This window comes from Pagrus pagrus (assembly GCF_965226575.1).
Source record: "Pagrus pagrus genome assembly, chromosome: 22".
Lineage (NCBI taxonomy): Eukaryota > Metazoa > Chordata > Actinopteri > Spariformes > Sparidae > Pagrus > Pagrus pagrus.
Window position 1 is genome coordinate 21,256,772 of NC_140204.1, and position 13,539 is coordinate 21,270,310.

General features: G+C 40.3%; 1 protein-coding gene across 8 annotated transcripts; it reads right to left on the reverse strand.

The window, feature by feature from the left end:
• Positions 1 to 3,538: 3,538 nt before the first annotated feature.
• Positions 3,539 to 11,243, reverse strand: spata6l (spermatogenesis associated 6-like). Of its 8 annotated transcripts, none has more exons than XM_084343833.1 (13): positions 11,089 to 11,185; positions 10,708 to 10,810; positions 8,591 to 8,728; positions 8,317 to 8,365; positions 8,141 to 8,182; positions 7,830 to 7,954; positions 7,060 to 7,152; positions 6,459 to 6,725; positions 5,883 to 5,982; positions 5,579 to 5,625; positions 4,920 to 5,038; positions 4,383 to 4,509; positions 3,539 to 3,742 (listed from the first exon to the last, which is right to left on the reverse strand). In XM_084343833.1, exons 2-13 carry the CDS (start codon positions 10,741 to 10,743, stop codon positions 3,677 to 3,679), a joined length of 1,209 nt encoding a protein of 402 aa, XP_084199959.1. In that variant the 5' UTR covers positions 10,744 to 10,810; positions 11,089 to 11,185; the 3' UTR covers positions 3,539 to 3,676. The 8 variants fall into 8 exon arrangements, with proteins under 8 accessions (XP_084199959.1, XP_084199963.1, XP_084199961.1 ...); XM_084343837.1 differs by lacking the exon at positions 10,708 to 10,810 and adding an exon at positions 9,057 to 9,135 and having other exon boundaries at positions 11,089 to 11,182; XM_084343835.1 differs by having other exon boundaries at positions 10,708 to 10,807; positions 11,089 to 11,171.
• Positions 11,244 to 13,539: the final 2,296 nt, after the last annotated feature.

Genomic DNA, 13,539 nt, shown 5'->3' on the forward strand with positions numbered 1-13,539 from the left:
CATGGAAAACCATTCCCTTTTTGAGGATGTCTTGCTTTTGCCTCTCCATTGCACCTGTTGTCACTTTCATTTACACCAAAGCAGCTGGAATTGATTCACAATCACTTGTGCTTTCTAAATGGACACAGATTGATATCCTTGAAGTTAAACTGACTTGGTGTTATACTGTGACGATTAAATGGTCCCTTAATTTTTTGAGCAGTGTACATTTTGGGGACATTTTGAGTTGTTCAGGTGGTAAGTCATGAGAAAACTCTTCTCTTAAAACACAAAACATTCTGTTATATGGCAACATATTTCTACTGCACAGTGCAGTTTCCTTTTTTGGGGGGGGGGCATTTTCCAGAAATTAAGGTCAGTGTCTTGGAAAAGTGCAGAAAAAGTTGCACATAAATGGAAAATGAAATGTGACTTTTGATTCTGTAAGATGGTTCCGTTGATAGGTTCAGGCTCATTAGCACCTTGAAAATGTCTTGGCTTATCTGTTCAGTGAGCTGGCTTATCTGATTCTTGACCTTGGAAGAAGTAGTTTGCCAAAACAGTCCCAATTCCCAGGTTCTTCGTTAATACCTGAACAGCACACAAACTTCTTCAAGACTATGTAAATGGCTTTACACCCAATGTGGCGTATTTATTTTATGCATTTATTGTGTTAAGACACAGATGTACAGTATATAACGTTTGTTCACTGTACAGCACACTGTGTCTGACAACTTCTGTTGAAAATTGCTGAAACAGACGATTCAACAATCATGGCCACTTTATGCAGCAACTTGCCACAAGTGCAGAGATGTAAAAGTTGGCAGGCGGTAAAATAAATAAAACCACCAAGCATTGGTACCCATCTGCTGAGCATCAGTGACATCAGTGAAGTGAGATGTCTGCACAGAGCCCAAAGGTACTAAAAGACAACAGCCACCCAGCCACAGTCTGTTCACCCTGCTGCCATCTGACAACAGATACACAAGTATCTGCTGCTGTACCACCAGACTACAGAGCAGCTTCACTCCTCAGACTGAGACACTCCACAATGAACATTTCTTTTCTGATGTGAGAATTATTTATTCATTCGTCAGTATATTATTTATCTTATTAGTGTAGTGTAGCTTAGGGAATTACAACAGAAATTTCATAATCTTATGTTGCATAATGACAAATTAATAATGAAACTTGAATCTTAAACTTCTCTCTCGAGCTCCTATTTGTCCAATACTACTTCAGAGTGTATCACAATGATTGTCTACAAGGAGGGACTGCCTGAAAATGTGTGTCCCCATTTGTATAATGTATGGCATTTTGCATCTCTCAGTGACAGCATGCTTTTTGTTCTGCCTTTGAGAGTGAAACGCTTTTGCCTTTAGACATCATTAGATGAAACTTCATATGAACTAGATCATTAGAAGCCTACTGAGTCTCTCTGAGGCTACATGGCCATCACTGTGGTTATGTGTAGACTTTCTCACTAGGAAGAGGATGTAGGTTCAGCCTACTACCATTCAGACCTCCAGAGGCTTCATGTTTTAAAAGGAGTCCACTGAATGGCTAATGGGGGAGGTTGCAGCCCTGCATAGCCCTGCTGACCATAGCAGTGCAGCAATCCCTGCTCATTCCAAACAGTCTGTCATTAATAGCATTATTAAGACTTTTGTTAAAACTGATCACGCAAACCACCAAAATATCTGCGCTGCCACTAGGACCTACACTTTGACTTTTTATAACACCAAAATAGAGCTCTGTCTCAGCAGCCATTCTGCTATAGATCACAATGTTCCTAGTAGAGCCAGAGCTTAATGTTGCACAGTCATACAGTAGTGAGCAGCTATTTCTCTGATATATGGCAGTAGTTCACACAGAGCTGCATGGCCATAGACACAATTAGCTTTTAATGGCCTTCGGTTGATTTACCTGAGGACTCGGCAATGTCAGCTTAATAGATTAACAAGATCAGGACTTATGACGTCAAACTCAGACTCCTGGCTGTGTTCAAACTGAGATATAACAATGAGTTCAATTCAAAAAGGTTTATTTTAAAACACATTATTTTGCCAGTCGTTAAAGGCTGTGTCGACTTTTATCAAACCACTGCAGTGAAATACCTCTCTTTTGCACACACACAATTATCAGGAGAGTCTTGACATCACAGTTCCCAAAAGGGGAGGGAAAAGACAGATATTTGACATCATACACTTAAAACAACAAAAAAAAGTTTGGGCTACTTTTGCAGCTTCAGTTCCTCAGAAAGGTTTTCTAACTTGGCATTTGTAGTACAGTGGGTGTACAGTAGGTTTAGGACATACAGGACAGGAGTTGATGAGTGACTGAGTTTGAAAGGTTTGTTACTGGCCTCTAGAGAAAATGTAAAATGGAACCGCATTTTAATATTTAGCATTTATTGCCACTAATATTAACATTTCATAACTGGTTTATAACACACTATAGGGTACTAAGCTGATTTAATTGTTCATTAATGTATTTTTCAACCACTATAACTTATATAAGTATAGGATGGTATATAAACAGATGAATAATAATTGTTTTTTCCCCCTCCCCTATGTAAAGCGTCCTTGGGTCTATTATTATTATTATTATTATTATAAACACAGTTATGATGCAATAGTTTTTGCTAGGAAACCTTGTAATTGTTGACAAATACTACACACTTTTGGCTTTTTTTGTCTGTATGTATGAGTTTTCATAAATGCAAATGAAAGGTTTAGATATTAATCAAAATTGTACTCTTTAAAAATAACTAAGTATATAACTTGGTTTAATGCATATTTAAATACAAGTAAAATTACAGACTTGAAAAAGTACTTGTGAAAGTACAAGTACACTGTACCCAAAAAAGAAGACTTATTTACAGTAATTTCAGTAGTAATTAGGTATTTTCAGCACTGGTCACCAGCATTTTGTGATTCAAAAGTAAAACTCATAGGCCCAATTCCAATCCGGCCCTACACCCTACTCCTGCCCACTGTCACTCTGTTTGTGCGTTTTTTGTGGAGTGACCCCCACCTTGTCATTCCAAAGCAGTTCACCTTCAGGAGGAGTGGGCCCTCCAACAGCGTGTCCGTATCCATGCAGGCTTACAAACCACACTAATCTCAGGTGCAGCACTGCTTTGTGTCTGTGATGGAGCAACGACACATACCGAGTTCCGTGCTGTTATTTTCTATGAAGATTTAGTAATTTGTGTTTGATAGATGTTTGTACACACATGGCAGAATTACAGGTTACATTGTATGAACAATTTATAAGAATCAGAAAATAGATTATTGATTGATTGAGGAGAAAATTGAGTCATGTTACAGTTCGTCCAAGAATACAAATGTAACTGAGTTTTGTTTTTTTTTATTCAAAAGACTGAAATACAATACATGGAAATATGTGTTTTATAATATTTATAACCATAAACAGTGAATAAGAAATAGAAATATGTAAAACTATGTTATATGTCTATGTTCCTGTTTCCGTCTGAGAAGGCGAGGGCGTCCCAAAGCTTGCCAGTGTATATACTGTATATCCCCCCCCCCACACACACACACACACACACACACACAGACACAGCACGCAGAGTCACACTCTGTTTGCAGTAGGAATGTGTGTGGATCGGTTTGGAATAGGGCCATGGAGACAGAGCAGGTTCACCACACTTTTCTAGAGCCTGGCCAGGTCATCACGGGGGTCCTGGAGAGATGGACCTGCTGGCTAAAACCTGGTCTATCTCATCGTCTGTGGCCCCCTAAAACACGAGAACAGTCATGTACTCTTACACTGTTTTATCTTAATCTATGATCTTCAGTGTATTCTGAGAGTTACTTACACATTAAAATAGCCAGCTTGTAGGCTTCTTTTGAAACATAATAAGTAATAGTTATCAAATGGGGGAAATTAAAAAATAAAGGAATCTCTCTAACATAAGCCTGTTTCAACAAAGGCCTGGTTCCCGCTGTAGTTGCGGTAAATTTCGTTGAGAATTTGTGGTAATTAAAGCAACATTATGTAGAAATTGGCATTTTGTGTGTAACACTACTGTGGTAAATACAAATTCCAGGTGTGCAACAATATGTCAATCTACAAACAAAACTCAGTATGTCATAACAATGTTATGCGTTGAAAACATGTATCTTTAAGTAAACATGTGTGAAACATGATCCTACCCTCTCACTGAGGTTACATAGTGCAAAAACAAGTGACAGAGGGGCGGAGAGACACCAAAATCATTTTCAAGTAACTATCACACAACTATCTACAACTGCAATATTGCAACAACTGAGTCAGCAGGCAGATAGCAGCCTGTGTAAGTGGCAACAAGTCTAAGACCAGACTGCAACACATACTGATGATACCTAACATAGAGTCTAATGCAATGTTTTACTTACATAGACAAGTCGGCGTACAGCTTTTGGTGTTGTTAGGAGTCCCCGAACACGCTCCTGGACCTCTTCCCATTCTCTGTGAGAGCTGGACCGACACCTGGACATTATACCAGTAGTCAGGGAATTACACCTTAAATGAAATGTTTATAAGTTATCACTACTGGCTTGAAAAATTGACATTGCAGTGTCATCTGCAAAATGCTTGTTTGCAGACAAACTCAAAGTCAGATAAGAACTGTGATAACCAGGTAACCTCTGCACAAAAACTAGATGAGAGATGCTGTTGATCCATCATGTGTTTATCCTAGCTTTGCACAAACGCTTGAAAAAAGGGGGAAATGTTCTGTTAATTCAATCTAAAGTGGGAGAAATACATCTCCCATCAGCCCCAATGCGTATTTAAAAACTGCATGTTTTTTAATTTGTGAGGTTCAATATGTGTAATCATTTTGATATTTTGGGATTATATTCACTACCTTTGTGGTGAGATGCATGATTATACTGTGAACATCAATAATCAACATGAGTCAAGAAAAGGACCTGCTGTGCACGGCCTGTTCTCTGTGAGACTGCCACAGTGTTGAAGGGTCAGGGCCTTGGTTGTAGTCAAGGGAGTCTTGTGTTTCTGAAGAACTGGAGTCGTCTTCTGTCCCTACAGCCTGCCAATGGAAGCAGAGAGGAGTTTGTTTCTTTTACTATCAGACAACCATCTTGTGAATGTATCTGCACCGATGCAATTGGTTGACTTTATTCTCCAATACTGGTCTCCATTGCAGTTGTCTGCATTTTATCATCAACAAATATTAATCAAAATGTAGATCTCTCCTGAGATTAATCAAGTCATTTGGGAGTCCCAACTCTGTATTTCAAAGTCCCAGGTTTTGACTTAGACTCAAACATCGTTCAGTCTGTGCTGAGCATGAAAGAGAGACTGAAGTACCCACCGTGGTCACTGGCCTCCGTGTCAGTACCAAATCCTTGCTGGCTGCCTAGTACAGACTGAACATGTGCAAGTCTCGACAGAGATGAGAAAGAAGCCAGACATCTCACTTCTTGGCTTCTTTCATCACCAGTTCCCGATAAAATGATGTGTCTAGTTCAGACTGTTATTGATGAAGACTTGAATCAGGCCCACATGTGACAACTCCTATGACTTCCTGTCTAAGAGGTCAAAGAGGAGGAAAATAAAGTGTTCATACCAAACCACTGGATATAGATCGTCTTCCGCCAGAGGGAGAAAATCTCACTAAAACAGCAAAGACAAAGGGAAAATCATTTTTGAACCATCACAAATTTGCATTTCATTGGTGACAGAGACGTGACTGTAACGAGGACACTCTACAGTACATAAAGTTTTGCTCATCAAACTTACAGCTTGTTACAGTAAATCAGGTCATGACAACAGAGCAGTATAACAATAATGGAAAATGTTCCAAGCTGTTATGCTAAGTTGACTGTAGACCATGTCTAGTATCAACATTAGCTTTATACGAGGATGTGCACCTGTGGATGAAGACCTGGTCAAAGGTGAAGAGGAGCTTGTAAAGACTGCAGAGCGGTGGGGCGAGGCAGACCGACTGGCTCCAGGCCACGAAGCCACCAGCTACACACGGGAGAGTAACACAGTGAGCAGGCTGGACTGCTACAGGATGTACACAAGCAGGGCACTGACTGTTTGACTGAGAGGTTGGACCATTTCATTGAGATAAGGAAACAGAAGACAATTCATATGGTTGTCATTCCAAACAGCTAATATAAAGTGTTTCCTGAAATGTTATGATAGGTGATGTGATAGCAATGAAACTTGCAAAAAGGCATTTTCTCTCTACAAAGTTACACGTTCTGTAAGTGCCCCGGTTTTAATATAGGTATTCAATAACATAAAAAATCTCCACATTTCCTCCCAGTTCACTGGTTTGAGACTCAACCCAGTTGCTAAAACATCAAGATGGGAGGAAACTGGTGCAATTTTTGACACTAAGGGGTGAGAGCACTATTAGATCACTGCTGTTTGGAGACTTAGCACTTGTCTGCCACCTGCCGGCTAAAAATGAAATAAAGATGTGTTGTAGTGCTTACAGGCTGAGAGATGCCAGTTGTGTCCTGGTCGGCAGAGCCAGGAGCTGCAGAGTCCAGGCTGAGTCGGGCAAAACGCTGGGCGTTTCCAGCTCTCAGAGGGGACAAGGACTGGGATCTGGAAATGTATGAGGGTGACCTGGTGCTGCTGTGTCTCTCTCTGCACACCCTTGCACCTCGTCTCTTTCCAAGGTTTTGAGGTTGCTTCCTCTGAGGTGAGGAGGTCCTTGGTCTGCTGGAGTGTTTCCTGTTCCCATTTATTACTGGCTTCTGGAGACAAAAGAGTGGATGTCTCAAAACTATCTACAGCTGAAACATTACATAATTAACTGGGCTTTCTAACTGCCTATGTTAAACATTTTGCTAGAACCACATGTGGTAAATTCATTTCAAATACTTTCACGTCAAATGAGTTACCCAATCACATTCTGAATTAAAGAAAACTCATCAAAGACACTGGGGGGTGGACTGGTACCATCTACTGTACAGGTCTGCTGCTAACAAAATATCTGATCTGGTCCTATTAATGTGGTCATCTCAGGTCTGATACTTTGGACTTATACTGCACATATACAGTATTTGAGCAAAATAAAATAATCTTTACCATGGGTACCTTGGGGTAGATGTTGATCTCCGCCTCAGCTGAGCACTCAATGATGGATGTTTTGGTGGAAAACTCCAACCTGGGAGAGATGCCCTGTGAAAGAGAGGACAGGGAATATTTGTACCACAGTGACGTTAAACTGCAAAGATCATACTCATAGTCAGTTGTCACAATTTCCCTACTGCTGTGGTCCAGATAATGAGACAATGACTAGAAAGCAGAATCTTTACCGACTCTGAGAGGCTGAGGAATGAGCCGCCACTCACTTGCAGGAACATCACGGCTGCTCTTTAGCAGGAATTGCTAGTCTTTCCTTCTCTAAATACCTTAAATTCTGCTTATTTAACCTAACATGACGTGGAAAATGATTGTTCAAACAACTATATGTTCAAAAACTCAAGTTACCTTCTGTTGCTACAACAATGCACAGTGTGGACCAGTGGTTTTGATGGTTGACTAGTTGATTATTCTGTGAAACCCCTAGTACAGTGTGTACGTGACATAATTAGTGCATCCTCCAGTCACATCTGCAAGAGCACTGTAGTAGAAATTGAGTTAAGATAATGAAATAATGAAAATTAAAATGCGTATTTGAAGCATGGATTTGTCAGAGATGGTATCATTAGCATCACACAATAATGTCTGAAGAACAATGTGTGAGTTATGTACCCATGTGGAAAGGGAACACAGTATCTTTAAACCACAAGCTGAAAATAGACAACAAACATTATTGTACGCTTTAAGGTAATCTGTGTGAGGACTGGACCTACTGGAAAGTGAGGTGCTCGGGTCATCAGAACCTCTCGATCCACTCCAGAGAAAGAGGGAACCAGTTTGGGCTCCGGGAATAAGAAACGACGAGCATCTTCTTCAAAGCATGCCAGAGTGTCCCCCCCTGCGGACACAAACACACTCCTGGTGAACCTCGACTGGCTGAAATCATGTTGATGGGCAAGTCAATGAACGCTCCCACATTTTAGTGTGTAGACAGAAAAGAGAAGGACGGTTTAAGTTTAACTGCAGCAACAGATGTAATTATAACCAGTGGAACAAAGAAGGTATGAGGAACAAACAGCATCACCTGGAGGAACCAGCTGCACCAGCTCTACTCTGACCGTCTCATCTGGAGAGGAAAGGTATCAATGTGAGATAGATCCACAGTATCATGTATGTCAAGAGCATAATTAGATGTGTTCCTCTAGAGATATCATGGAATTCCTGGCCAGTTATTACATATTGCACCTTTCTGTAACTTACACTCAAGCATCACAGCGATGTCTCCAGGATCGACCGCATGCCTGAAAATCTAAACAGAAAAAACTCTCATTATTTAATTATTATAATTTATCTTTCTTTACATCTCCTGTCAATATACTATTTATTACTGTACAGTCACGTTTATTTATATGTTTTACAGAGAATGAGACTGGATGTAATAAATCACTTATTAATATCTTGGACAGATATATAAACTGCACTTCACTGCAGCTACTCGTCTCATTCAGATCATCAGACCTGACTAAAGACCTGCCTTCTCAAAGGTCATCTTCTCGTGAAACAGCAGAGGAAAGACGGCAGGGAGACATTCGGACTGATGGTGCTGGCCCATGAGGCACATGCTCAGGTAGATATCATCCTTGGCTGGCAGATGAACTCCAGGACAAGAAACCTGAGAACAGTGGAGGAACATATCAGTTTATTTAAATGGGGGATTAAGTCAAATCTGTGCTGCACCTGAGCCATTTCCTTCTGGCTGCTAGTGGAGGGTGACAGCCTCTGAAGTGGCTTTAAAGCAGCCACAAGGAAACAAAAGTGGAATGAGCACCACTACCTCCCGTCATATCCGGCTAGAGGGTGCATTTATTTTGATGGTGAGTGAAAGAAAGAAGCAACATATTTTTTATGCTACTTTTCTCATCTAAAAATAGCTGTTTGCAGGATGCATATGCGGCTTTGTAAGATACTAACTAATATGACAATGATAAAGCAAAGCAAACTTTGTTTAGGTGCCGTGCCACCAGATCACAGAGCAGCTCCTATCCTCAGGCCGTGGTACCCCTCAGACCATCATCAGGACTGCACGATAGAGAATTGCTGGTCATGTGAGGATTACAACAGTATGCACTGACATCATCACATCATATCCATTAAATTTGGGTTCAATTGCATTGAATAACAGACTTTAGTTGATCCCACATGTCCATATTTGTTTCAATGGACTAATACTAAACACTGTCAAAATGAAAGCCCTGCAATGTAAAGTTAGAGAAAGTATTTAGTAGGAAAACATAGATTAGGTTAGTATTAAAAGAGCAGAACAGAAGGAATGGAAGTGTAAAATAGCACTCAGACCCGTTTCTTGCTGTATGCAGACTATGCGGTTGCACAGGGCCCCTGATGCCACCAGAGGCTGGCTCTGATGATCTGGCTCATATTATTTTGTTTATTGTTTTTTTTTTTTTGTTTTTTAAAGGGGAAAGATATATTTTTGTATTTTAGTTGGCTTTTTTTGTATTCCTTAACAAATGTCCTGTAAATCTCAGGAGTTTCTTGATGTCGCACCAACTTTTTCCATTTATTATCATTCCCTGTAGGTTTAATTCACCTGAAGTGTCGACTTCAATTTGAGATTAACGAAACAGATATTAAAAGTTTCTCACAGATCCAGCCTCCTTTCCTCTTAAAGTGCACCAGATTGATGCACTTAAATGTTTCATGCATGCCTTAGAGCCACTGTTCTTGGTGGTATGCGAGCTCCCTCTAGTGGTACGTAGAGGAACATCAGAAATGTTTGTTTTTTTAAATAAGTTCAGGTAGAAATATACATTATAAGACTATCAAAATGCAGCAATATTTTGGATTAAAAATACTTTAACTGAAACATCCTTCAAAAAAAGTCTTTCCATTAATATTTTAGTTTCAGCCTCCTACGTGGTCACATTCATAACACATGATTGATGATGATTCGTTACAAGCTACTCTCTCAGGCTAACTGAGCACAAGTGCTATAGTGGCTAACTAAGCAGTGTTGCTGAAGCATCTGCAGCACCTGCTAAGGTTAGCAGAAAATGGTGCAAAACAGTAAGCTGAGCAGAGTAGGCCTGCTTTACTGTATTGAAACAGGGCTCATAATGGTGGAAGGGTGTAAAAAGTGTATGAATCACTGTCTTAGAGGGCTTGGAATCCCACATCATAGTTTCACACAATATGGGCCTCCAAAAACCTTTTAGCACAGGGCCCCCAAAAGGCAAGAGACGGCCCTGATAGCACTTAAAAATGGAAAGTGTCTGTCAAGCTTTTTCAGTGAGTGCTACGTTAAACAGGCAAACTGTCGAGCTAACTTTGATGGCTAGTTTTCTGTGTGCGTGTACGCAGGTTTTTATACATATTTTTAATCCAATAATTCAGTTTATGTAATCTCAAGAAGGTGAACACACCAGTGTAAGAGGTTTTCAGTGTTCCTTCTATTATAATTTGACTTTCATCTCATCATTGAAACTTTTTTATCTCCTGATTTTGACTTTTTATATCTTATTTATGATTTATAACTCATAATTTCAACTGTTTTTTCTATCTCATTACTCTGACTTTTTATTTCATAATTTCTTTATTATGATTATGGCTTTTTCTCTCAAAATGATGACTCACCATGGGATATATTTTCTCATCAAGCTTAGTTTCCATCTTATCTTTTTCTCTTGCTTCCAAATGTATCAGTGTGCACCTCTCACAAAGCCTGACACAGGATCTACTGCAGTGGGGGATAGACAGTGAAGAGGTCAGAGCAGAAGCTCCTGGCTGACTGAGCACAGAGCCCGGACATGAACACAGTGTGTTGGCTCAGGTCCTGAACACAGCTGCTGCTCCTGCTCCTGTGCTGCTCGTTACATCTCACATAATGTAGAGATGCCAACCTTTGTTGAAAACACACCATACAACTAAGTAGTTTTAGTCATTCTTCACTCTAGCATGTTAACGTTCACCAGGATGATAGAGTGTGAACACCTGCAGAATGCCGGTGGCACTCACCGCTCTGCAGCTGAGCTGCACCACCACCTTCAGCGCCTTTCGGGACATCGGACTCTCCGACCGCAGCCGATCAGTCAGTTTATCTCCGACTGCAAATAAAGAATAATCTGCCCCGGTCGAGCGTCGTCTTACCTTGTTGCTATGGATACTACAACTTCCGGGTTTAGTTGCTATAGCAACCAGCTGTCTCTCCCCACATATGTGTTTCCGGAGGGTGTTACATGTCGACTGACCTTTAATGTTCAATAAAGTTCAATAAAAAACCTGACCTTGTGGTTTATTCGCCATGACCAATCACTGTTTATGTTCCTGCCTGTGGTCACGTGGTTCCTCAGCTGTGGGTTTGTGACGTGTCCAGCAACACATTTGAACATCTGCTGTCATATGAACGTCACGTGAACAGCTGTCAGACATAAAGGCCCTTGTAGGTCCCCAGCAAGTTAAAGCATAATATCATTTCAATGTATGTATTTTGATTTATTGTCAAATACATCTCCAAATCTATTCCATTTATTTGAATGACATAGTTGTTTGTTGCTCTACTTGTGATGGATGTGTAGGCAAGGCCCATTACAGGGCCCCTAGTGACCATTGTCTATGTTTATTTTAATATAATCAAGTATAATTGGTAATTATGCACCATGTAAGCTGAAATAATAAAATATTTTAAAACTACTTTTATTCTTGGGCCCCTGTAAAAGACAGGGCCCCAAGATCAGGCAATAATGCAGGTGTTGCCTTAAGGCCCTTATCAGTTCAGTTCATACTGTGCTTTAATGATGCAACAGTATTACCAAACACAGGTCAAAGGTCTGGGGTCTGGGACAAGATGTAGGACTAAGCCTCTTCTACATGTTTGACTCATCACATTTTATTAAGTCAAAGTTTAGGACACTAATGTCCCCCACTGCATTATGTCTCCTCATCTCTCCTTTTATCTTTGGCTTCACCTGTATCACACAGGTCAGGTTAAATAGATGAAGACTATGAACATACACTCAACACAAACACTTTTGTTTTTGATCCCATTTTTTACATGAAGTAAAAGATTGAAGACTTTATGGCCCCAAAAGGTTTATTTATCTCAAACTATAAGCACATTTTTTAAGATCATGTGAAAACTGAAGTGGTGCATTATGTTCAATGTAAGCTCATTTATGCACGTTCACATGGGGTGATTGATTCATTTCCAGACAGGTGTAACATTAAGGACTAAATAAATGACACATGGCAGTGTGCTGTGGCTGCATTCAGGCCTCGTCTACACTATAACACAGGCAAACCAGGAAGCAGCCTGGGACCCTGCTCTTTTTTGGGGTCACTACATTCAAGTCTAAATATTTCCTATGGCCCTGCTTCTACCATACAGTGCATTCTCTCTGCTGCTTCATCTAAAGACATCTCAAACATCACTCTTTGTAACTGCAGTTTTAACTTCTATCGTTCAACTTCACGACTTGTTCCATCATTAAAATGTCATTCTTTGGCTATACTTTTTAACATTCAGCTATGAACTGACTGTCTCCCAGTAGTAAAAATGATAGAAGTTGACATGAAGTCTTTGTTTTGAGCGACTTTGCTCTATATCAGTGTATTTCAGACAGCAGGCAAATCCAATCTGCTTCTCAAATCAGATGTGAAAGAGGGAGTGTCCACACCTCAACGACAGAGGCATGATCACTCATCTCACTCTCCAAACCATCACACTGTCAAGTCACAGAGCAGACAGTTTATTTCAGTGTGACTCCACAGACTGTTGTTCTCATTGTTGTCCTCATACCGCTCTGCTAGTAGCAGCCTGGATTCTGCTCAGCCATTCTGGTGCACGCTCCATCTCTCTGGATTTGACGTTCTGTGTCTCAAAATCCAATATGAGTATCAAGACTGAGACACACCTGGGGGGTATTCCAGAAAGGAGGTTCAACAAACTCTGAGGCTGATCTGAGTTAGGTAAGTCGACTCCGAGTATGTTAACTCTGAGTTGAGCTTGTGCCTGACGACTAGTAAAAAGCCATCATCAATGGAGCTCCGATACTGTGATTCACCATGGCAACAGGGGAGAAAACAGGAAGCAGACATTTTCTGGGGAAAAAAAAAGTAGCACGGCTGCTGCCGTAATAAAAATCACTGACAGAGTTTTAGATGCGGTCTTCTTTTCATTTTGAATTTAACATCACTTTATTTTATATTTGCATCTGAGGAAGTGGTTGAATGTTGTTCAATGTTTTATTTTAGGCTATTTTTTTAATCTAAATCGGCTGAAAATGAAATGTAAAAACAGCCTCAAGATGGCTCCTCACTTTGGTTTTATTTCACATACTAAACAAAGTAAAAGTTTATTCAGTGGATATTTTAACTTATAGTGGCTTTTACCACCAACAGATGCTGTTTAACACACATCTGTGTCCTCACATCCTGCTGAGTAGAGGAACATGAAGTGGTGCTCACCTC

Coding starts and splice junctions, on each gene's coding strand:
- spata6l (XM_084343831.1), bottom strand. CDS start 11,136: ATGTCCCGAAAGGCGCTGAAGGTGGTGGTGCAGCTCAGCTGCAGAGCG. Junction 8,729..11,088: donor TGCAGCTCAGCTGCAGAGCG/GTGAGTGCCACC, acceptor CACTGTTCTCAG/GTTTCTTGTCCTGGAGTTCA. Junction 4,510..4,919: donor GAACAGGCCGTGCACAGCAG/GTCCTTTTCTTG, acceptor ATTTCATTTAAG/GTGTAATTCCCTGACTACTG.